This window comes from Numida meleagris, chromosome 4, assembly GCF_002078875.1.
Source record: "Numida meleagris isolate 19003 breed g44 Domestic line chromosome 4, NumMel1.0, whole genome shotgun sequence".
NCBI classification, from domain to species: Eukaryota; Metazoa; Chordata; class Aves; order Galliformes; family Numididae; genus Numida; species Numida meleagris.
In genome coordinates this window covers 39,119,672-39,140,259 of record NC_034412.1, presented here as the reverse complement: position 1 = coordinate 39,140,259, position 20,588 = coordinate 39,119,672, and the positions used below count along the sequence as shown (strand labels likewise).

The 20,588-nt window shown below is 45.7% G+C and overlaps 2 protein-coding genes and 1 long non-coding RNA gene across 6 annotated transcripts; 2 read left to right on the top strand and 1 right to left on the bottom strand.

Annotated features, from left to right (window-relative positions):
- LOC110397670 lies at positions 22-5,576 on the top strand. 2 transcript variants are annotated; one of them, XR_002437911.1, is made up of 3 exons: positions 22-146; positions 1,691-1,844; positions 5,478-5,576. It is a non-coding gene; the product is annotated as an uncharacterized LOC110397670 (long non-coding RNA). The 2 variants fall into 2 exon arrangements; XR_002437910.1 differs by lacking the exon at positions 5,478-5,576 and adding an exon at positions 2,174-3,210.
- Positions 3,810-9,936, bottom strand: POMK (protein-O-mannose kinase). Of its 3 annotated transcripts, none has more exons than XM_021394287.1 (3): positions 9,800-9,936; positions 8,962-9,254; positions 3,810-8,423 (listed from the first exon to the last, which is right to left on the bottom strand). In XM_021394287.1, the coding sequence occupies exons 2-3, from the start codon at positions 9,247-9,249 to the stop codon at positions 7,650-7,652; spliced, it is 1,062 nt and encodes a 353-aa protein (XP_021249962.1). In that variant the 5' UTR covers positions 9,250-9,254; positions 9,800-9,936; the 3' UTR covers positions 3,810-7,649. The 3 variants fall into 3 exon arrangements, with proteins under 3 accessions (XP_021249962.1, XP_021249963.1, XP_021249961.1); XM_021394288.1 differs by having other exon boundaries at positions 9,773-9,893; XM_021394286.1 differs by lacking the exon at positions 9,800-9,936 and having other exon boundaries at positions 8,962-9,468.
- Positions 9,478-20,575, top strand: HGSNAT (heparan-alpha-glucosaminide N-acetyltransferase). Its single transcript, XM_021394246.1, has 17 exons — positions 9,478-9,714; positions 9,791-9,921; positions 10,238-10,359; positions 11,277-11,346; positions 11,984-12,053; positions 13,137-13,243; positions 13,695-13,771; positions 14,368-14,398; positions 14,600-14,760; positions 15,043-15,158; positions 15,841-15,962; positions 16,416-16,542; positions 16,692-16,778; positions 17,385-17,462; positions 17,597-17,667; positions 17,796-17,908; positions 18,916-20,575. The coding sequence occupies exons 1-17, from the start codon at positions 9,493-9,495 to the stop codon at positions 19,095-19,097; spliced, it is 1,887 nt and encodes a 628-aa protein (XP_021249921.1). The 5' UTR covers positions 9,478-9,492; the 3' UTR covers positions 19,098-20,575.

The window sequence follows — 20,588 nt, the reverse complement described above, 5'->3', positions numbered from 1 at the left end:
AGTGACGTCGCGCGCGGCCCGTGGAGCCGCTGTGCGGAACCGCGCCTCAGCATCCCCACCGCCATCTTGGGGGGGGGGGAGGTGAGGGGCGTATTTCATCTTCGGGGCACTCCGCCCACACCGCGTGATTTTATTCTCGTTTAATTGTAAGTGGTTCCCGAGGCAGAGGTGCAGTTCGGTGATGTTTTCTCCCGCAGCTGGTACAGCGAACACAACTCACTTTTTGCCTCCGCGCTGACTCTATCTGAGAGAAAACGCAGGCAGGCGGAGGGGAGGCTTGGCGGGTGTGGACTTAAAAAGCACCTTCACCCATCCTGGTTGTTCAGCCGTGATCACCATCAAAGGAAAAAAGGCTCTGATTTGTTAAGTGCCTTCGATTCTCACATAGCAACTAAATTTGGCAGCTCAAGATGCCTAAACAGAAATAGCACTTTCTACTTTTCTTCTTCTTCTTCTTCTTTTTTTTTATGGTGCCAAAATGGGAGCTGCTGGATATTCAGCTGCTGGAGAAATGCAGCTTACTGTATGTTCCATATGCTCCTGGTTTGAAAAAGCATAACTGTGGGATTATACTGAGGCAGAAAAGGGGGAGCAGAGAGAGTGCTTCAGTTTAGAAATGTGGGAAGTTGTCTGAAGTGCTTACTGAGACGCAGACTACCTAGGCAAGCAAAGGATGTTCTAACACATACACACATGCTCATTTTCGTCTTGCTCCTTAATTTCCTATATCTGAGCCATATGATAGGCCAGGTGTTCTGTCCTTTCTCCTTCCTCCTCCCACTTCCTGCCCACTCTGGCCTGATACTTCATTTTATCACATCTTAGAATGTCACAATTCTTTTGATGTAAACATCATAAATGTGGTTAATCTTCCTTTGCTTTACATGTCTTTAGGTTGCATGTGCTTACATTGAAATTGTTTGCTATCACTACTGTTCATAAATCAATAGGGAAAAAAAAAGTACTTTTAGGGCATGGGGCACCTAACCTATTTCAAACGTTCAGAATGAGTCCTCCTGTGCCTAGGGAGTCTCCCTGGTTCATTACTGATTTGAGGAGTGGGCCTAGACACCATGCTAATATGGCATCCACTTTGCAAATGTCCAAGCAGTCTGTGGGAACTGCATCCTTTGGGTAGCTGTTTTCTGAATGAAGACGTGGAAAGTCACCCTGATCCCATGCTGTGTGTCAGATTGAAGGGGCTTCAGGTCAGGACGTAAAAGGATAGGAGATGAGTGAAAATGAGAATATCCAAAAATTAAAGGCTGGCACGCTGTTATCATGAGAAAAGTTCCTTGCCTCCCGTGGTGTGGGAAAGCAGAGCTGGAGGACATCAATTAGATATAATTCTAGGTCATTAAATTGAGATGGCACCCATGCACAGAACTGTGGAAACCACTAAGAGAAAAAGAGTCTATCAGTTAAGAAATATGACTCAAACCAGTAAATTAAGCCTGGTTTCATGGGGATTTAAAACAGTTTCTCACAAAGCAGAGGTTTTGCTTTCGTTTTTTTTCTCCGGTATGTTGAACTTTTTGGCCAACTGGCCCGGCAAAGAATAAACATAATATGGATCTTCATGTTTCACTACTACCTGCAGACTTCAGTTAAGATCAAGCTCATTTGTACTGGGTATAGAGAAGGTGCATTTCATATCTGTCTAAAGGTGCTCTCTGCATAAACCTTGCAGCTCCACTCCGGGCAACCTGGGAAGAAGATGAATGCCCTAAGACTGCACCCAGCTTCCCTTCTGGAGGAAACCAAGACCTGCTTCCACAAAATGCAACATCATCTCTCAGGGTTTTCCGCCTGCACACAGGAGTGGACTCTGCCTCATCCAGCAGGTGCCTGATTACTTTCAGTTAATTAAATACTCAATTTAAAACAGACAATCCACCCACCCCCTACTCAAAAGAAACAGGGATTTTCTTTCCCCACTTATCTCTCTGAAGTTAGCAAATGTTAAGCTGGGTTAGGTGCTGTGCTAAATGTGACAGTCTTGCAAACCTCAGAAGAAGAGGCAATCTCCCACTTGCTGGCCCTTTGCAGTTAGGACTTCTGGGGGTGTAGGCCTTCAGTGTGACTTTCTTGAGGAATCTGGTTCAAATATCAAAGCTGATAGACTCCCAAGCTAGCTTAGCTTGTCCTGGTACATCGTTCTTTCCTCTTACAGGTTTTATAGCTTAGACTCTTGAACACCTTCAGAAATTGGAGCATAAACTGATGTTGAGTTTGGTCAGCAAAGTCAAGCCTTGCAGTTGTAGTTACGTGCATAACAAATGGTATTACCTGTCCGTGTATAGCCTTTAACTTATTTATCTGTAGCTTGGATTAAGTCAAATGAAACAGCCAACACTAGTGTATACTGCTAATGTATAAGGAGGACATTAGTTTGTGGGTTTTTTTTTTTTATATTAAAGTTTTTTATCGGGAAAAGACTGTCATTTTGTGCCTGTCTAGCCTGGATGTAAGCACTGAACAAATAATATATAATAACACATGGCACTGACACAAGCTATTCTGGTGAAATGTAGCCGGTGGGGACCTAAGCTTAGCAGCCAGATTGTCAGCACTACATAGTACCAAATACGCATGAGGAGTTTCAGCTATGGTTCAGACACAGCCCCTCACAGCAACCAGCTCTTGGGGAGGAAAAAGTATAACTGTATAATTTAATTTTTAAAAATCCCAGCTTTTTCAAAAGCGGGAACTTAGATCATTCTGTGAAGAAATCTAGCGTTCGCTTCAGTCCAATAGAACAATTGAGGGAATTGCTGAAAAGGGTCTTCCAGCTCTACATGGAAAGAATTCTATTTCCAAAAGTCTTCCGCATCTGCCAGCTACTATAAGTTGGACTGAAAACTGTCAAATACTTAACAACTTTGAAAATCCAGTTACTTCCTACACAAAATGTGAGTGCTGGAATCTAACAGTCTTTTGAAATTTATGGCCAAGGAATCCGAGTGTGTCTCTGTATAAAAAAATACATAATTGTTCATGGATTTTGAGTTATCCGGGGCTAAATGGAATCAGAAATTGCTGAGGCATAAGTATCACTGTAATGTAAATACAATCACCATTTAATCCTGATAAATACTGGATTATAGACTTCAGAAAGCAGACTGACAATTATTGGAAATCCTGTGGTCACCTCAAGTATGTCATTTCAAGTATACAATATTTCAGTTAAAATAAAACCATAAAATCGTTTTTCTTTTTTAGAAGTACCATCTAGCATATAATTTATTTGGATGAACTCTGCAAATATGTGCATTATATCACGCTAGAAGAACTTGAGAACCACTTTTTTCTTGTTCCCAGGGTCACTCAACTATTGGTAATGTACTACGGTCATAATGATAGAATCAGTTTACAGTTGCAAGTTCTGCCAAATATCTCCCAATTATATTTTGGAAGCAACACTGCCTCTGTTTCACAGAGATAGCAGTGTGATGTTTTGTTTATGTGGTACCAAAGAAAAATATTGTTTTAGGGTTGTGACAGAATTTCAAAAAGTTTTTGTGGTATTCTAAACTTCTGATACACTTAATAGTTACCACTCCATTAAATACAGAGTAGCATGGGCTTTGAAAGCATCCCTCAAAAAGAACAAAAAAGAATCATAGAATCATTAAGGTTGGAAAAGACCTTTAAGATCATCTAGTCCAACCACCCACCTACCATGAATATTGCCCACTAAGCCATGTCCGTAAGTACTATGTCTGCCCTTTCCTCAAACGCCTCCAGGGATGGTGACTCCACCACTTCCCCGCGCAGCCTGTTCTGATGCCAAAGAAGGAAAGGCTCTGTTCAATTAAACCAAGTGTGCCCACTTTATTTCTTCAGCATTTATCCAGACATACATAGCAGCTGATATTTATATGCACACCATACGTTTTACATCTAAGGACGTCAAACATACAGATGAATTGCTGTAAAGGCCGCTCACCTGGATTCGGGATTATAGGACTGCTTTTAGGATGCAGTCTGAAAACAATGGCATAAAAATCGAAACACGCTCCATCAAACTTCAGTCACCTAGTAGTTTGGGGGAAAAAAAAAAAAACATTAAATCATAGAATATCCCGAGTTGGAAGGAACCCATAAGGATCATCAAGTCCAACTTCTAGCTCAAAACAAACAAAACCAGTAAACACTTGACACTGTCTTGACACTGACCACTGAGGTGGTTTGGAGAAGCCTTCTGCAAGAGAAGTGCACTAGCAGCAATCTTGCTCCTTCTGGAGCCTGCATCTGTGCGACCAGCTACTTCGGCAGGACTTCTGGGGTGGAGGAGCAGGGATACAATAGGAAGGCTGGCAGGTGTTCAGGAGAAGCATGTTTTGTGGGAAAGGGCAAGGAATGTAGGTGCCTTGATTTGAGCTTGGGATGAGAGCCAGCAGTGTTGTTGAATAGAGCAGAGCTGTGGCAGTAGTCATGGCAGGAGTAGTCATGTGCACTGTCCTCAGGCCAGCCAGAGTGTGGATGAGAAGAGAGGAGCTTGCAGGTTTTTCACTGTGAAGCAGGCCTGTTCCTGCTCCTCATCCTTTGATGTTTTCCATCAGATAAAAAATACTGCCTGTAGAGAGGCAGAAAACCCCCTTCAATGTTTACCATGTCTGTCATTGATGGTGAAAACCAGAATAGACAGCAGATTGAATTAGAAAGAAGGGAAACAAATGCAGATAGGACTGACCGCCTCTTCCCTTTCCATAAAGCCTCAGCTAGGTTCCAGTAAGGGAAGAAAAGCTGGAAATGAAGGAAGGACAGGGTTCATACTATCTTGAGATTGTGGAAGGGGTTAATTGAGAAGAACAGAAAGAGGGAGAGCGTGCAAACTGCTCTGATTTTACTGAAAGGCTGGGAGGAGGTGACACTCGGCCTTGGCTGAGCTTGGACCAGGCTGACATCAAAAGGGATGGTAACAAATGCAAGTAAAACAAGCAAGATGTAGAGGAGGTGGCACTTTCATTTGTCATGGTGGCTCTTCTGAGAGCTCTTACATCTGCCTTGTTACTACAGACTTGCTAATGCAAACACCATGCCATCTTTTAGGGGTATATTGAAATTTGTTAGAAAAGCACAGGCTCCAAGGCCAGATCCTGGCTACGTTTGAGCATGAGAGACTGCAGCGGCTATTAACTAAAGCTAAACTGGCCTTCATGCTGCCATCTAGTGTTCCCTCGTAGACAGAAACAACATTCCCCAAAGAGACACCTTAAAGCTCCATTAATGCTGTGTTCAGAAGAAATGTAATTTATTCTGAAATACAGATTGGACAACACAGAAGCTGAGTAGGAGGGAACAGGGAAGAGGCATGTGAAGGACGCAATGTTAAGGCAGAATGTTAGGGAGACGCCATTTTTTTAAAATTTGTGTTTCACCCAGGAACAGAGGCATCTCCAAGACAAGATTCAGAACCAGAATTTGTCCCCATTTATTTTTCACTCTTTGAAATTCATATGGTTGCTTTCAAGGTGCAGTAGCACACAGCAGAGAAGAATCCAAGCAGCGAGAGACCAGCATGAGAACCTTGGCAGGTTCTTCTCGACTGTCCTTGCTACTGCCATAAAAGACAAATGGTATGTTTACTTTGCAGGCATCACATGCTGATTTTCCTTCCGAGTACACGTAAGGGCTAACAAAAAGTAACAAATGCTGCTGTGGGGATAAGCAAAGGATCCGCCTCTTGTCCATTCAGAGCTTGACCCCTGGCTTTCAAGAGCCACAACAGGACGCTTTTCCAACCCTTGCACATCCTAGCTTCATGCTGGAACTGTAAAACTCTGGATAACCCTATTAATAACTCATGGGATGAATTACACAATTACAGCAGAGACGGCATTTTTTTTTTTACACACCTTTCTTGAAGGTGTTTTGAACTGAAGTCCAAAACACACACATGAAGTATCCAAAGTCACTGCTCTGTTTTAGAGCTTTGATTTCTGACAATACGAACAGGAAAGCTGCCAGGAGGAGGTCTGCTGGCTAGAACTCCACAGCTGGAAAATGGCAAGATCAGATAAATTAAGAAAATAGACTGCCACTGGGAATGGAAAACCATAATGACCAGCTTTGAAAGAACTCCTACTGGCATTGTAAGAAATCAGATAGGAATTTTGTCATTTGCAGGGCAGTCTTCTCATTTACAATAAAATTTTGATAGCAAAAGAACACATGCAGTTGAACACAAGTAAAAAACCCGTTTTCTCAGGTCAGTTATAACATAGATTGTTTAGATGAAGAGGGCTACCAGTGTGGCAAGGAACAGAAACAAACTCTTCAGCAGAAAGGACGGCTTACTTCTCTGCCTGCAACTCGCCTCTCAAGTAAAGACAACATGAAAGCTGTTTCAGGCCCTTAGGCCTTCCAGAGAACTAGTCGAAGGTACGGAAAGTCCTCTACTAACGGTAGAGTCCACATCTCATTCACAGTATTCCTATTCTTTTTTCCACCAAGAGAACAACTAAATCCCAGTCTCATCAAACAGGGCCTACTGCAGAGTTGAGGCATCGTGATTCTCTTTCTCCAGCGGTTGGTACCTGTTGTTACAGGCTGTAACATCCATATTGGTACCAAGAGCTTTCTCCTAAACTCATGGAACAAAGAAACAGCCTTTTTTTTTTTCCTGATGAATACATTTTGAATTCAGGCCTGACAGAGTTGTTTACTCTGAATGTAAGGCTTTTATTCTCCAACACACAATTTGCTGTGGAAGGAAGTCACATTCTCTTCCCATTCCCTGTTCTTCCTCCTTCCATCAGTCCATGACATTCGGAGAACACAAAAGTGAGTGCAAACGGGATAGGATGAATACAAATAAAAGATACACTTTAGCTCTCCTCTGAAGCGCTCACACTTTCTATGGATTAAAAAAGAGCAAGAGGACTCCTGGACCCTCATCTCCAAAGAACCTTGCTGAGAATGCTATAGGGGCAAATGTTTGAAAACCAAGACCATGCATATTTAAGCCGTCTCCGTATCATTTGCTTGCCTACAGAATAGCAACATGCTTGTTCAGTGGGATATGGGGACCACAGAGCAATGGCTCCGAAAGCAGCCTATTCCCCATCCAGCAGGGAGGCTGGGCACGGTGGTTGGGAATGAGGCATCAGGGCTCACCAAAACCTGAACAGAACTGAGATACTCATTTTGGAGTGACCACTGCTTTTACTCCATAGGGAAGTGGGTGAGGACTTTGTGGATAAGACATAGGCCAAAGCCACTGGAATCAGCACAGAGCTTGATAAGGGCATGTCATAGTCTCTGCTCACCAGTCCTCTGCCAGTTAGTTTAAGCAGGACAGTATTTCTTTTTCTAAAAAAAACCCCTCTTTTTCTGTGCAAAAATGTTTTGTGTTTGAAAAGGGAGTTTTTATGTAAATGTTGCAAAACAAAAATTCTATTTCTTGAGAAATTTCCCCCGTTCACAAAACTTAATTTCTCTCCCTCTTCTTGCAGTGATAGATTAAACATGCCAGTGGGAAAGGCGCACAGCCTCAGTGCTGAGTAGATAATTTTTAATCAGAAGGTAAAAGTACAAAGTCAGTTGTTTTTATCTTCTCAGTTGAGGGGACAGAGATTTTGCCCTTCAGGAAAGCTAAATGAATAAGAACATCAATTTCAGTCCACTGTTTGTCTCATGATTCGCTATAACATTTCCCTAGTACCAGGCATGGCTGCCTCCCGAATCAACAGAGTTAAAACTTTCTTGTAGGTGTCTAAGATCTCCTGGGCAGAAGGTCTTTCAGCTGGGTCCTTCTTCTTACATGACGCGTGGATATCAAACAAGTGCAGTCGCACAATGTCACTGCCTTCAACGTGGCCCAAGAAGAAATTGGAGACATCCGGGATTTTCCAGATGTCTGTTTTTTCATCGTATGGGGGCATAAGGTCATCATCAAATGGCACATCCTCTCCATAGGGCCAACGCTGCTCAGGAGCTACAAACTCGCCCCAGAGCTCCCGATGACCACACTTCACCAGCTTGCCAGCGCTCCTGTTCACAAGAGGCAAAGCATCCAAATCGTTCACCAGGATGTGAAAGTCACTTGTTAGAAGATACTGCGAGAGCACCTTGTCCAGGTCGTTTGAATCGCACATCACTAAGGTGCCCAGAGGGCTGCTGTGCAGGTAGCGAATTATGCTCACGTAGTCTATAGCAAGCATCAGCCTTCGATGCCAAGTGTTCATGCTCTTATACTTGGGGATGCGCAGAGTTTCATTCAAACCCCTCAGGGAGCCTAGAGGATGGTACTCGGTGAGGAGTGTGAACTGCTCCTCACAGTAGCCAAGCAGTCGGACAACGTGCTTGCTTTGTAGTGCTTTCAGCATCTTCAGTCCGTGGAGAAAGTCCTCCTTCAGCTCTGGTTTGGTGAGTTGTGAAATGACCACTTTGTTTTCCTTCCACTCAGAAAGAAAGACCTGAGGACACAGAAGAGATATATAAGACACGTGGAGAGCCTTCCTCCACTGACTGTTACCAGCGGGCATCCGAGTGAATGCTTAGTTACAGCTGCAAACTACGCTCACCCACTGCGGTCAGTCCTACGTTGGCGCATGACTGTACAACGTAGTGTCAGCAGCAAAGCTCCTAGGCTTTGCCGTACCTGGTACACGTGCGTGTCGCAGCAAGCCCTTCCTGATTTTGTAATTGCAACATATGATGCCTCACGATTTCCTGAGCTTTCATTGGAGTGGATGAAGTAAATGACGGAATGACTTCATACTACCCAGCCAGACTTGCTCTGCCGCAGTTGCATCGTGCGTAGCCGGGTGTTGTCTGGTGTGAGCGAGGTAGGAACTGGCCACGATGACATTCTCCTGCCTGTTCTGCCTTCCTTTCTTGTAGCCAAAGGCTTTCAGCTGCCGTAAGGACAGCTATAAAAGCAGCATGGACAGCCAACAAAGAGAGCCCTTGCTAGCTGATCCACCGCAGAGAAGAAAGGATAACCAAACTCACCTTTTTCACGGCTCCTTCGCCAACACATTTGAGTTTTCTGACTTCCCTATTGATGGCTTCGCAGGAGAGCCAAGGGGAGCAGTTTTTCACCGGCCCTAGTCTGAAGGACCCGTAAGGGCAGACGCTGGGCTCGGTGTCGGCACGGCCCGAAGAGCCGTGCAGGCTGCCGAGGTACAGGTAGAGCAGGGCGTTCAGGAGCAGCACCGCCACCAGCAGCAGCGCCAGCAGCAGCGAAGGCGCCTCCCTTGGAGGAAAGTCTCTTTTCACGAAATGCGGTTTCTTTTCCATCTCCCCTGTGAAAGACACGGGGGTGACAGCCCCTTCCGCAGCGCAGGGCTCTGAGGGGCTGTTTCATGGCAGCCCGCACAACCGCCTCACCGTGCTGCTCAGCCGCGCGGCCCGCGGTACCTGGCGGCCACAGGCCGCTCTCACAGCCCGGCGCGGCCCGACGCCCCCGACCGCCACAATGGGGCCGCGGCGCCGAGCGCGCTTCCAGAGCGGCGCCGCCCCCGGGCGGAGCGCGGCGGAACGATGGCGGCCGCGCCGGCGGCCGCGTTGGCGGCCGCCGTGGCGGCGGCGCTGAGCGCGCTGCTGCTGGCGCTGGATCGCACGCAGTCGCGCGGAGAGGCCCCCGCTGCCGGGCCGCCGCCGCCGCCGCCGCCGCTCAAGATGGACCAGGCCCTGCTGCTGGTCCGCAGCGAGCTGCCCGCGCAGGGCCTCCGCCTGGCCGCCCGCTCCGCAGCCTGCCACCGGGTGAGCGCACCGAGCCGCGCGGCGACTATTCCGCGGCCCGCGGCCCGCTTCGCCTCACCCTCCGCTTTCTCTGCAGTGTTCCTACCAGATCCTGGCAGTCGTCCCGCCGAGCGACGGGGGCCCGGGCGCGGCGGCGGTGGTGGACACCCAGCATCCGCTCAGCCTGCTGCTGCTTAACGGCTCCGGGGCCGGCAGCCAGCTCTGCAAGTAGGTGCTGCGGCCCTGGCTCTCCCTCTGTGCTGCTGGGTTTTTGTTTCCCTGACGCTGCGACTGATGTTTATCCCAGCTCTTCACCTCTTTCCTGACCACTGAGACCTAGAGTCTGCCACGCTGTGGTTTACGCTGGGTGGGTCTGGGTGCGGGGCCAACCCACGCCAGGGCCTGGTCTCGCTCTCGTAGAGGCAGTGGTGCAAGGAGATGGGTGATGTGGGCCCAGGGAGGGTGATGCTCACCCTGCAGCTCTCTGAGTGGTGCCCTGTTATCCGCATGGAGCGGCAAGTTTGGTCTCCTTTTTCCTTTGCAGGATTCAGTATCATTTTGGAGAGTTTGGCAATTACTCCCTAGTGGTAAAGACCGTAAGCACAAGTGCCAAAACAATTTCTTGTGATGTAGTCATCAATGAAGGCCCCATCAACAGCTATCTCCGTATGTAACGCTCAGCTTTCCCCTTTCGTTCTGAAACATGCATGTCTCAGTAAAGCCAGCTACCTAAAATGCGTCTGTAGCCACCCATGTTGTGCTGAAATGTGCCGTGGGTCTGCACGTCTTCTCTCTCAGCGTTTTGCCTCCTTATGTTTTACATCCATGCCTGGAGGCCCTGGCCAGGACCTGGTCTCTTCACATTAGATATTCCGTGACCACAACATTTTTGGAGCAGAAATTAGCCCCACAAAAATCAGCGGGTATTTTATCCAGAGGGAGATGTTGTCATCGTTAGTTCCTCTTTCCTTCCATGTTTCGGAACGTACACAGAACCCTTGTTCTTCCCTCTGTCCTGATTCTCTCACAAAACAGGAAACAAACCATAGTGTTTGGATTTCTGTTTTGTTGTTGTTGTGCTTTTAATTTTAAACCCGCTGTCTTACTTTTTTTGTTCATCTCCTTTCCGAGGTCTTCTTTAAGCTCTTGTCTCTTCCATTCCTCTCCTTTGTATTAGGTTTTTCTTCAGTCCTTCCAGTTCTCCAGCTATAAAGAAAAATCGTTCACACTTTCAGACGCTATTACTCTCTCCCTGTCCTCCTCTCATTGAAGCTATCTCTGAATCTCTAGTTTTTTCATCAGAACATATGGCGCATCAACGCTTTCTTCACTATTGCCTCAATGCACATTTATTTTGCCTTTTTTATGTGAAGATGTGCAGTTGCTGATTGCTAACCTGCTTTGGTGTTGTTTTTTTTCTCTCTGTGGGACTCAGGCTGGGGATACACATTCTGTGGATAAATGGTGTGATGGATGGTGGGTTGAGTTGGTTGTCGTGTTTGTATCACACTTGACTAGACCCCTGCCGATGAGCAGTTCTGTTGTGTAAGCTAAAGAGTTGTGTTCTTCTCTTTTCCGTGTAGCTATCCTCTTTGCTTTCCTGGTTTATTCGGGGATCCTTGCTATCCTGATCATCTGTCGCCTTGTTATGAAGTAAGTGAAAAGTATGGTAACACCTCCTCATGTGTGAGATGGGGTCACCCATTTAAAAGCAATGTGGTAGTGCTTTGGAGTCCCTGCTTGCAGGTAAGACCCTGCTGCCAGGCTGCTGTGCACAAGTCAAGCTGCACTAGCTGTCCGCGCAATGACAAACGCAGGGTGATGTGATTTCTCTTGAGGGATATCTTACAGCTGTGCTAGCTTGTGTGCAGAGCAGTTGCTGGAGAGCAGCTGACATCAGCCATAAGCTGATGCACGCATTGCTTTACCCTCTCGTGACTTGTTCCTGGGAACAGCCTCGAGTCAGCAGTACAAGTCAGTGGGACCTAAGCGCCTTTAACATCTGTGGTCTTCTGTCGTGTGTACTGAGTGATATGAGTCCGTGTCTGTAGAGAAGCTGAGAGTAGAGGTCCCAAACCTGAGCTTGTGGGAGTGTCATTAGATAAATGGATTTAACTGGGGTCGCAGGTACTGGTTGTATATCAGTATTACATACATGAACTGGGGAAACACGAACAGAGGCCGTCCCAGCTTTTGATTTATACTACTAAATAGTTGACATTAAGACGAAATTGGCTATGAAGTAGCCAATTTTTATTTTGTTTTGTCTTTTAAACTTACTATTTTTCAGAATTGGTCCAATCAGAAACTGGGTTTACAAGAAACTGAACCCCAGGGAAACTGATCGTCTGATTAATTCTGTGAGTGACCAAAGTACCTTTCATTTGCATTTGGTGGTGGTTTTACCTCAGAATAACGCACGCTATCTGGGCATCTGGGGGCTCATTCATTACTTGCTGTCTTCTCCTTCTGCGTGTTCCCTTTGCCAAATCTTGTATTGGTGTCAGGCAGTTTTATGTCAATGGAGAGTGCTGGGCTGGGTTTCCAGGTGGGAGTTATGGTTTCCTCACAGAACTCTTGCAAGCTGGGAACATCTAGCTTTCTGCCCACCTTAGTTCCTTTGAAGGACATGCAACTGTGAAAACTGTCCCCATCTGACGTAGGCAGTGTAAGGGCAGGGTTGAAATGTCAGCTTGTGTGTTTAGCTGCAGCACAGTAGGAATTTTCATGAGAGCTAAGCTTAAATCAAGATTCTTCTGACAGCCCTAGAGTTGGCATTTCCGTGGACCATGTTTTATACTAGAATATAGACGGATTATCACAGCCGGGGCTTCATATACAGCAGGTCTGAACGTGCATGGATTCAGAAGAGCTGGGAGCATAGCTCTGGGGCAGTTCTTGAAGTTGCTTATCTCCAATTACTCATGTTAAAGCAATGTTGCTGCCTTATGCTGTCACTGGAGCTGATCAGAGTGGTTTAGGGAACCAGTCTGGAAAGAAGCCAGTCCTGCTTTTAAAAAGATTCGTTTTCTGCTGTTTTAATGCCCTGAATGGTCTTTCTGTGGTGTCAGACAAGTGCTGATGGGATGGGATGGGACTGATCCTGTTGATCAGAGCCAGCAGCTCAGGTGTAAAGCTGCCCTCACAGGGGTCGCAAGTCTGCGGCTGATTTGGACTGGACCCAGCTCCCACAAATCTGAAACACAGGATTTTCTGACTGGCTTATTGTTTCCACCCTGGTCAAAGGTAGATATGGAGCATCTGCATTTTCCTGTCAAATACTATTGCCGCACTCCAGTGCCACTAGGGGGTTAGAAATAACAAGTTGGGAAGCAAAAAGAAAAGGAAGTTGGGGAGAACCAGGACAAACACGGTGTGCAAACACGTGCAGTTCCATAGCGAGCTGCTGACTTGCTTTTCTTGTGTCTGATTTGTTCCTTCAGGAGCTGGGGTCCCCAAGCACCACAGACTCCATTAGCACTGATCCTTCCCCACGTTTGTGGAGCGCGACCTCTCGGCAACGCCTGCGTTCCCTGGACACGTTCCGAGGGTGAGCGTAAGACCTTGCCCAAAAGCAAGTCTCCCAAGGGGCATGAGATTTTTCCAAAGACAGATTGACAGTATATGGAAATACATAGCAGTGGAAACGTTCAACTGTTTAACTTGAAAGATAATCAAAATTTTAACTACTACTGTTGAAGCATTGCCATTGATCTAGTTTGAGGAAATGCTAAAGTTGTGGTTCATGGTGGAAAAGAGCAACCTACATTCAGCGTGAAAATGCTGTGTGAAGGTGCTTACTTCAGTTCACTTCCATGATCTTTGAAATACTGCTTCCCGTTCAGCAAATCTGGAAGCTTCCTGTGTAATCTTTCTTTGAAAATAAAATACGTTAGATCTCACAGTTAGAAATGTTTTAAAGGAGTAAATGTTAACTGCGTTTGTACATATGTATTTCATTGACATGTGGTACTTTCTGTGTTTTCACTGTTTCCTTTTAGCCTCTCTCTTATAATTATGGTGTTTGTTAACTATGGAGGAGGAAAATACTGGTTCTTCAAACACGAGAGTTGGAATGGTAAAGTACAGTTGAGACACAGCTAATTTGCACTTGTAAGTCCAGAATCTAGGTATGGTGTTTAGTTCAAGGCTGGATGCTCCACTGGTTTGTGTCCGTGTAGTATCTAGCCTGGTAGGATAATGGGAGAAGCAATGCTTATGCAGTGATGGAATAATTTCAAATCACAATCTATTTGTAACCTTGTTATTTTTGACATAATATAATATTTTTAGCTTTTAAGAACCATGGTCATTAAACAGAGTCTAGTACTACAGTCAAACCCATGGTGCTTGATGCCATGCAACCATAACGCTGTGCTTGGCAAACTGATGGGGAGGGGGTTGGGCAGTGTGTTGCCCTGTTGGAGAATAGCAAGGATTCCATCCCTGAAATCTTTCCTGAGACAAAATTATGAACCTGTTTTTGAGGAGCAGTATAAGCAGTGAAGCAAGATGACTGGATCTTTGTAAGCTTTGCCTATAATGTGTTTTAGATGTTGGGGCATCAAATGACTGCAAACAGCCTGCAATTCCTCGGGAAAATCACCAATAATGCTGTTAAAGTTTAGGGAAGTTTTGAGGAAAATAATGTGTTCCTTCTTATTTCTTTTGTAGGATTAACAGTGGCAGACCTGGTTTTTCCATGGTAGGTCTTCCTGAAGAGTAGTGTGTCAAGTGATGTTAAGGGTTGCCAGGGGAACACTGCATGCTCCCTGACTCCATACGGAAATGGTTGTGGAGGAGTGAATTTGTGTTAAACAGCTGCTGGGAACCTGCCCCTCTTGATGACAACAGTAAGAATAGCTGAATGCGCTTAGCTGCTTTGCATCCTCTTTCTGTTCTCTAGGTTTGTGTTCATCATGGGCACATCAATATCACTGTCGCTGAGCTCCACGCTGAGGTGGGGAAGTTCTAAGCGGAAGGTGCTTGGGAAAATCCTCTGGAGGAGCTTTCTACTAATCCTACTTGGTGTCATAGTTGTGAATCCCAATTACTGCCTTGGAGCATGTGAGTGAAAGCCTCTTTCCGTTGTTCTGCCTCTTTGGCCGGGCTGTCTCCCATAGGAGACTGACATAATTCTTTCTACTTGACCCCTGTGCTGGGCAGTGTTTATTGCCTTAGCGTTGACTTGCCTGGGGTTACGATTTACAGATGGTCAAGTGGCAGAGTGGAGGTGTCCCACACACCTGCAGGTGCAGTGGCTCTCAGCTCTGCCTGGGGAAGAGTAGCTTCATATTTACGAAGGAGCCCATGTCTGCTCCTCTTCCACGTTGCATGTATGTTTTCCAGTGTCCTGGGAAAATCTGCGCATTCCTGGAGTACTCCAGAGACTGGGACTGACGTACCTGGTGGTTGCTGCTCTTGAACTCCTGTTCGCAAGAACTGGTGCTGACAGTGGAACTTTGGTAAGTTACGTGGGAAGGTGACAAATGATACTGGAGTAGGGTTCGGAAGCTTTTGCTCTTGTTTGAGCATAAAGAACATGTAGCATCTTATCTGATGTGTCACACAGCGTGACCTAGTGAAAACATCAGGGAACACACACCTTTCGGTGTCCCCCTCTGCATTTTATCATGTCTTTCTTTGCTTTATTTGAGGATGTCAGTGATCCATTCTGATGGGTGTTTAGAAACAGACATTCCCAGGCATTTCTGATGACTTTCCACTGCCAAGGGACCGCAGGGACAGGCATCTCTATGCTGAATCCTGTGGCCTGTGTTTTGTCCAGTTAATTTTGGCAGTGGTTTTTCGCAGCAGGGGAAAGTAATACTGCTTTTTGGCTTTTCTGGAATCTGTTTTCCCAAAAGGCTTTTGTTCTACTCAAGAATCAAAATTCCTTGTGACATTTTCCAAGCTGAAAAACATTGTGGGTTTTTGTTTTGGTTTGTTTCCCACCCCCCTCCTCAAAGAATTAAGTGTCTGGAAATGGTCTATGAAGATGAAAGGTCCATTGGCAGAACCCAGTTTTCAACAGAAACAGCCCTCTCTTTTATCTGGGGAGCTGCCTGTCAAGAAGTACAGGATGTCCCCAAGGGCATGTTTTTTTACTTCCCAGTTAATATTCCCCCTTCCCTCCATCTCATGCAGGAGATGTCATGTCCTGCTTTGCAGGATGTTCTCCCCTTCTGGCCACAGTGGATCTTCATTCTGATGTTAGAAGTGATTTGGCTCTGCCTGACGTTTTTGTTACCGGTGCCAGGTTGTCCCAGGTAAGACTGCACTCAGACTACTTTCTGTGGGGCACAGATTAAGTATTTTCTACCTGGCTGGAGAAAAAACAGGGATAGGACGAAGATGAAAGCTCTGAGGGCAGCAGGCTGGAGGGAAGCACTTATCATATAAAAAGCTTTTACTTTGTCATTAAAATAACTGGTGTGATAAAGGTGACATCATTGCTTCTGTCAGAAGAAGAGACTTACAGTCTCCTTGGGAACTGTGTACAGCAATATACGATCATCACAACGTCATCCCAAGTCTTGGGTCAGCACTGCAGAGGAGGTAGAGCAGCCGTCTGGACAAGCAGGGCTGAACTGAAGCCTTGCTTTAGGTTCCTGCCCGTACCCTTGTGACCAGCTGTCACACGGGACCTGCGTTTCACTGTGTGCCTCTGGCCAGGGAGGACATCTAGCATCCATGCTGTAACTTGTTTGTTTCTGTCTTAGGGGCTATCTTGGTCCTGGGGGCATTGGAGATTTTGGAAACTATCCTAACTGCACTGGAGGAGCAGCTGGTTACATTGATCGTTTGGTTCTTGGAGAAAAGCACATATATCAGCATCCCTCTTGCAACGTAAGTAGGTTTTGGTTTGCAGCATGAAGCTGCAGGCTACCACCAAGTGCAGCTGTGAGGAGGGGCATGGGAAAGACACGCGTGCTGAAGAGGAGGCTGGAAAAGATACTGGTTGCTTGGGTGCCTTGTAATAACCGCTCTCTGTTTAGGTGCTTTACCAAACAACAGTGCCGTATGATCCTGAAGGGATCCTGGGGACCATAAATACCATTTTAATGGCATTTCTGGGACTGCAGGTACCTCTTTTCTTTCTGCGTGTTGCATGGGAAAATCTGAGGGTATCTTGGAAGCGGGGAGGCAACTTGTTTTATTTGTGGCTGAGACTGGCTCTAACAAAATCTTTTCTAGAGCAGTGCTTTCAGGGCCACTTAGCCTAAGGTGATTGTCAGAGAAGCGGAATCTAACCTGGCAGTAACTTGAAAAGGAACATGTGCTCCGAGCAGGCTGGGATGGGATGCAGTGCTAAGAAGCTGTTTGGGCCGGTCAGGGAGTCAGCGTCAGTTTGTTCCTTCGTGCAGTCCCTTGCTGAGGGTTGGGCGGTGGAGCTTGAGTCACAGTGTTGACCTAACAAAGTTGCTCATCCCATTCTTCAGTATTAACAGAGTAGGAGAGGGATATAAGGTGTACCTCTGCTGCTAAGTGATTTGCATTTAGGTATTTCTCCCTTCTGTGTACATTCTTTGCAAAGTTTCCATTTCTCAGCCTTTCAGACACTTAGCTGATATAAACGCTGTTGGTGTCCCTTGCCTTAGCACAAGGAGTCTGTAGCCAATGTAACTACATTTTGAAAGCCAGATATATTTACAGGCCTTAACTCACTTTTTGCATTCTGCTTACACTAGGCGGGAAAAATTATCTTGTCATACAAAGACCAGCACAAGCAGATTATGATCCGGTTCTTTATCTGGAGCATGGTAATGGTAAGTAAGTTATTTCACCTAGTATGGCGTAAGTATCACTGAGTAGCTCCTTAAGAGACCTGTATTTTTATTCAACACAAACTTTCTGAAATGTTGCAGTGGTTCTATAAACTTTAGTAACTTCTCTATTGCAGGGAATTATTTCTGCTATCTTGACAAAATGTTCTAAAGAAGAAGGGTTTATTCCCATAAACAAGAACTTATGGTAAGCCAAGAACTTTTAGTATGACTTTCTCAAAGTATTACTTTACCTAGGAGAATGTTTTTCCTTTTTTGTATTGTGATCTGTATGCATCACTTACCTCTCTAACCTTCTACTGAAAATGTGCGTAGGTCAACGTCATATGTGACAACTATGAGCTGCTTTGCCTTCATCCTCTTATTGCTGATGTATTACCTCGTGGATGTCAAAAGACTGTGGTCAGGTGCTCCATTTTTCTACCCAGGTCAGTGAAAGCACAGCGGGAAATGCATTCCTTCCAGTTCTTTCTGAACTATACTTTTTTGTTTCTGTATCTCCTTTGTCTCTAAAGAAGTTGAGATTTTGAATGAGGTGCCTTGAAGGAGGTCAAAATGATTAACTTCAGCTCAATTTTTGCACAGAATTGAGAGACTAGACCAGAAATGTAAGAGAGATGGACTGCCAGTATTTAAATGAGGGCTGGATGCTGCTGTTGCCACATGACCGTTTTAAGTTTCTTCTCGAGTTCAGGGAGCAGCTGCCTAGCACCAAGCAAAATACCACAGCTGGCTTGCAGTTGGTTTGGAAAGGACTGCAGAGACTTAGCTAACCTAGTGGGAAACTCGAAGGCCTGTCAGCAGAGTAATACCACTTCTGAAGCTGTGGAAGACAGAATCCCCTGGGCAGCCACATAGGTTCTCTCTGTGTTTTTAGATAAGCCTGTCTCCCAAAGCATCCCATTGTGGTTTTCACCACACTGGGCTTGTGACAAACATTTGAGGACAGAGTGCAAACCCACAGCATAGGGAACATTTCTCGAGCTTTGGTATCTGGACAGGAAGATGGGTAGGATAACAGCATGGTATCGTATCTCCAACCAGAAATCCCAGAGCTTTGAAGGGCAGTCAGCATTTGTTTGGAAAGGCAGTACATCTGACCAAATAGGTCGGCACTCAGCCACCCTAAAGACAATAACTGTGATTACTCCTGTCCGTAGGATTGCGGGAGCATTGTTCGGTTGTATTTTCAATTTAGCATATAGGTTATCTACCTGTCTTTTCAATAAACATTTTCAGGGGTCAAGTCCCTCAGATGGTGTGTGAAAGCAAACATGTGCATAGCATTGTTGGGGCAAGGAACGTTAGCTGTTGGGATTGGCTGTTATTGTTTCAGTGCCAATCCGCTTCATATGCCTGGCATGCCTCCACCTGCTTCTTCTGCAGCAAGCTCCTGCCTGCTCTTTCAGGTGGTAAGACCTGTGCTTACTTTCAGGAATGAACTCGATCCTGGTCTACGTTGGACACGAAGTGTTTGAAAATTATTTCCCTTTCAAGTGGAAGATGCAAGACAGTCAATCCCATGCAGAGCATCTGACTCAAAACCTCATTGCAACAACTCTTTGGGTCCTAATATCATACGTACTTTACAGGAAAAAGATATTCTGGAAAATTTGATGGAGGTGGTCAGGGCGTAGTAGGCCTACATGCCATTGAGGCAAGCACATGAGATGGATTAGCCTGAGATGCTGCCACTTCTGATGGGTTGTATTAATAAAAAGGGATCCTAGTTCAAGTTTACATTTCCATGGACATTGTGATCAAGACTTTATGTGACTTAAGGACCGTATTTAGGTAAAACTTATTAATCTGCTGCAGTCACTCTGTTTCTACTTACTACACTTTTAAAATATTTTACTGATCTCCCACTTTTGTATAGAGAAGGTGACTATACTGCAACACTTGGGTATTTAAAGACAACCTGATGGTGGTCATGAAAGGAACTGCAGGGGAGCTGAGTGGTGATAGCAAGGGATTATCGGAAGGAACTGCGGTCATCATCATTGCACCTGACAAGGCACCTAAATCAGAAGCTGTAAAAGCTTGTAAAAGCTCTTGGCATCTGCAGCATCCCTCCACCAGCTACGGGCACACATTTGGCTCAGCCACTGTCACATCCCCCATGTGAACAGAGGGAGGAGTGACTGGATTCGCAAATGGCCCTAGTTATATTTAGATGAAATGACACCCAAGATCTGTACATAAGAGAAAAAAAGATCAACTTTAATAGGAGAATTCTACAAAACAGTTACCCTCTGTGTTGGCTCCCTCACAATTACCCCTACTTGAGCTGTGCAGGTTTTAAGGAAGTTCAAGTAAGCCCAGTGTTACTTCGAGAGGAAAAGGGAAAAGATAGATAAATAAAAGAGAGATCACCAGTCCTGGATTCAAGGCCATGCCTGCTGACAGGAGTACTCCACATGTTGAAAAAAGGAAGCAGCAGCATGGAGAAAGCCCAGGCCAACCCCCCCAGCCCCTATTTGGGATTGTAGTTGGCTTCAGTTCCAGGACCAACTGAGACATCAGCTCCCTGCCATTACTGGGCCTGTCCCTTACAACCATTTTTTTCCCCACTAAGGAGCATTGGCTGTGTCCTCAGCTATGCGCTTGGGTGAGTAGTGCAGCAACTGCTGGGGAAAGCTCAGGCCTGGGGGCTGCAGGGGCTTCTGCCTCAGCTCCTCTGTCCCTTTTACTGTTATCTGGGCTTGGATCAACACTAGCATGCTGCAGAAGCCTGCTGCCAAAGACCTCTTCTAATGGGTTACTAATTAGCACGCTGCTGCTACAGGTTCAGCAGTCCATCTAGGTATGTTCTGGGCTTTTGTGTTACATATCTCTAGCACAGATGAAGTCTGAATTTCACATGCTGCACTCAGAGTGGAAAAGGGCCAATCACTTTAACACTGAAGTTCCATCAGCACAATCCTCTGCTAAATGGACTTGCAGGAAAGCTCCGAATATGAAAACCAGCAATACAGGTGGAATCCAGCCAAAAACAAAGAAAACAGACCAGCTAAGCTCAATGTAAAATATTATTTGTGAACTCACTTCTGTTATGATTTTCCAACTAACGCTAATAAAAAGCCTGAATTACCCTCTTCTGTTCTC

Bases quoted from the DNA above. Each gene is read 5' to 3' on its own strand.
- POMK (XM_021394287.1), bottom strand. From the start codon at position 9,249: ATGGAAAAGAAACCGCATTTCGTGAAAAGAGACTTTCCTCCAAGGGAG. The intron at 8,424-8,961 runs GTGAGTTTGGTT...CTGTGTCCTCAG, and splicing joins GCGAAGGAGCCGTGAAAAAG to GTCTTTCTTTCTGAGTGGAA.
- HGSNAT (XM_021394246.1), top strand. From the start codon at position 9,493: ATGGCGGCCGCGCCGGCGGCCGCGTTGGCGGCCGCCGTGGCGGCGGCG. The intron at 12,054-13,136 runs GTGAGTGACCAA...TTGTTCCTTCAG, and splicing joins CTGATCGTCTGATTAATTCT to GAGCTGGGGTCCCCAAGCAC. The intron at 16,779-17,384 runs GTACCTCTTTTC...TGCTTACACTAG, and splicing joins TGGCATTTCTGGGACTGCAG to GCGGGAAAAATTATCTTGTC.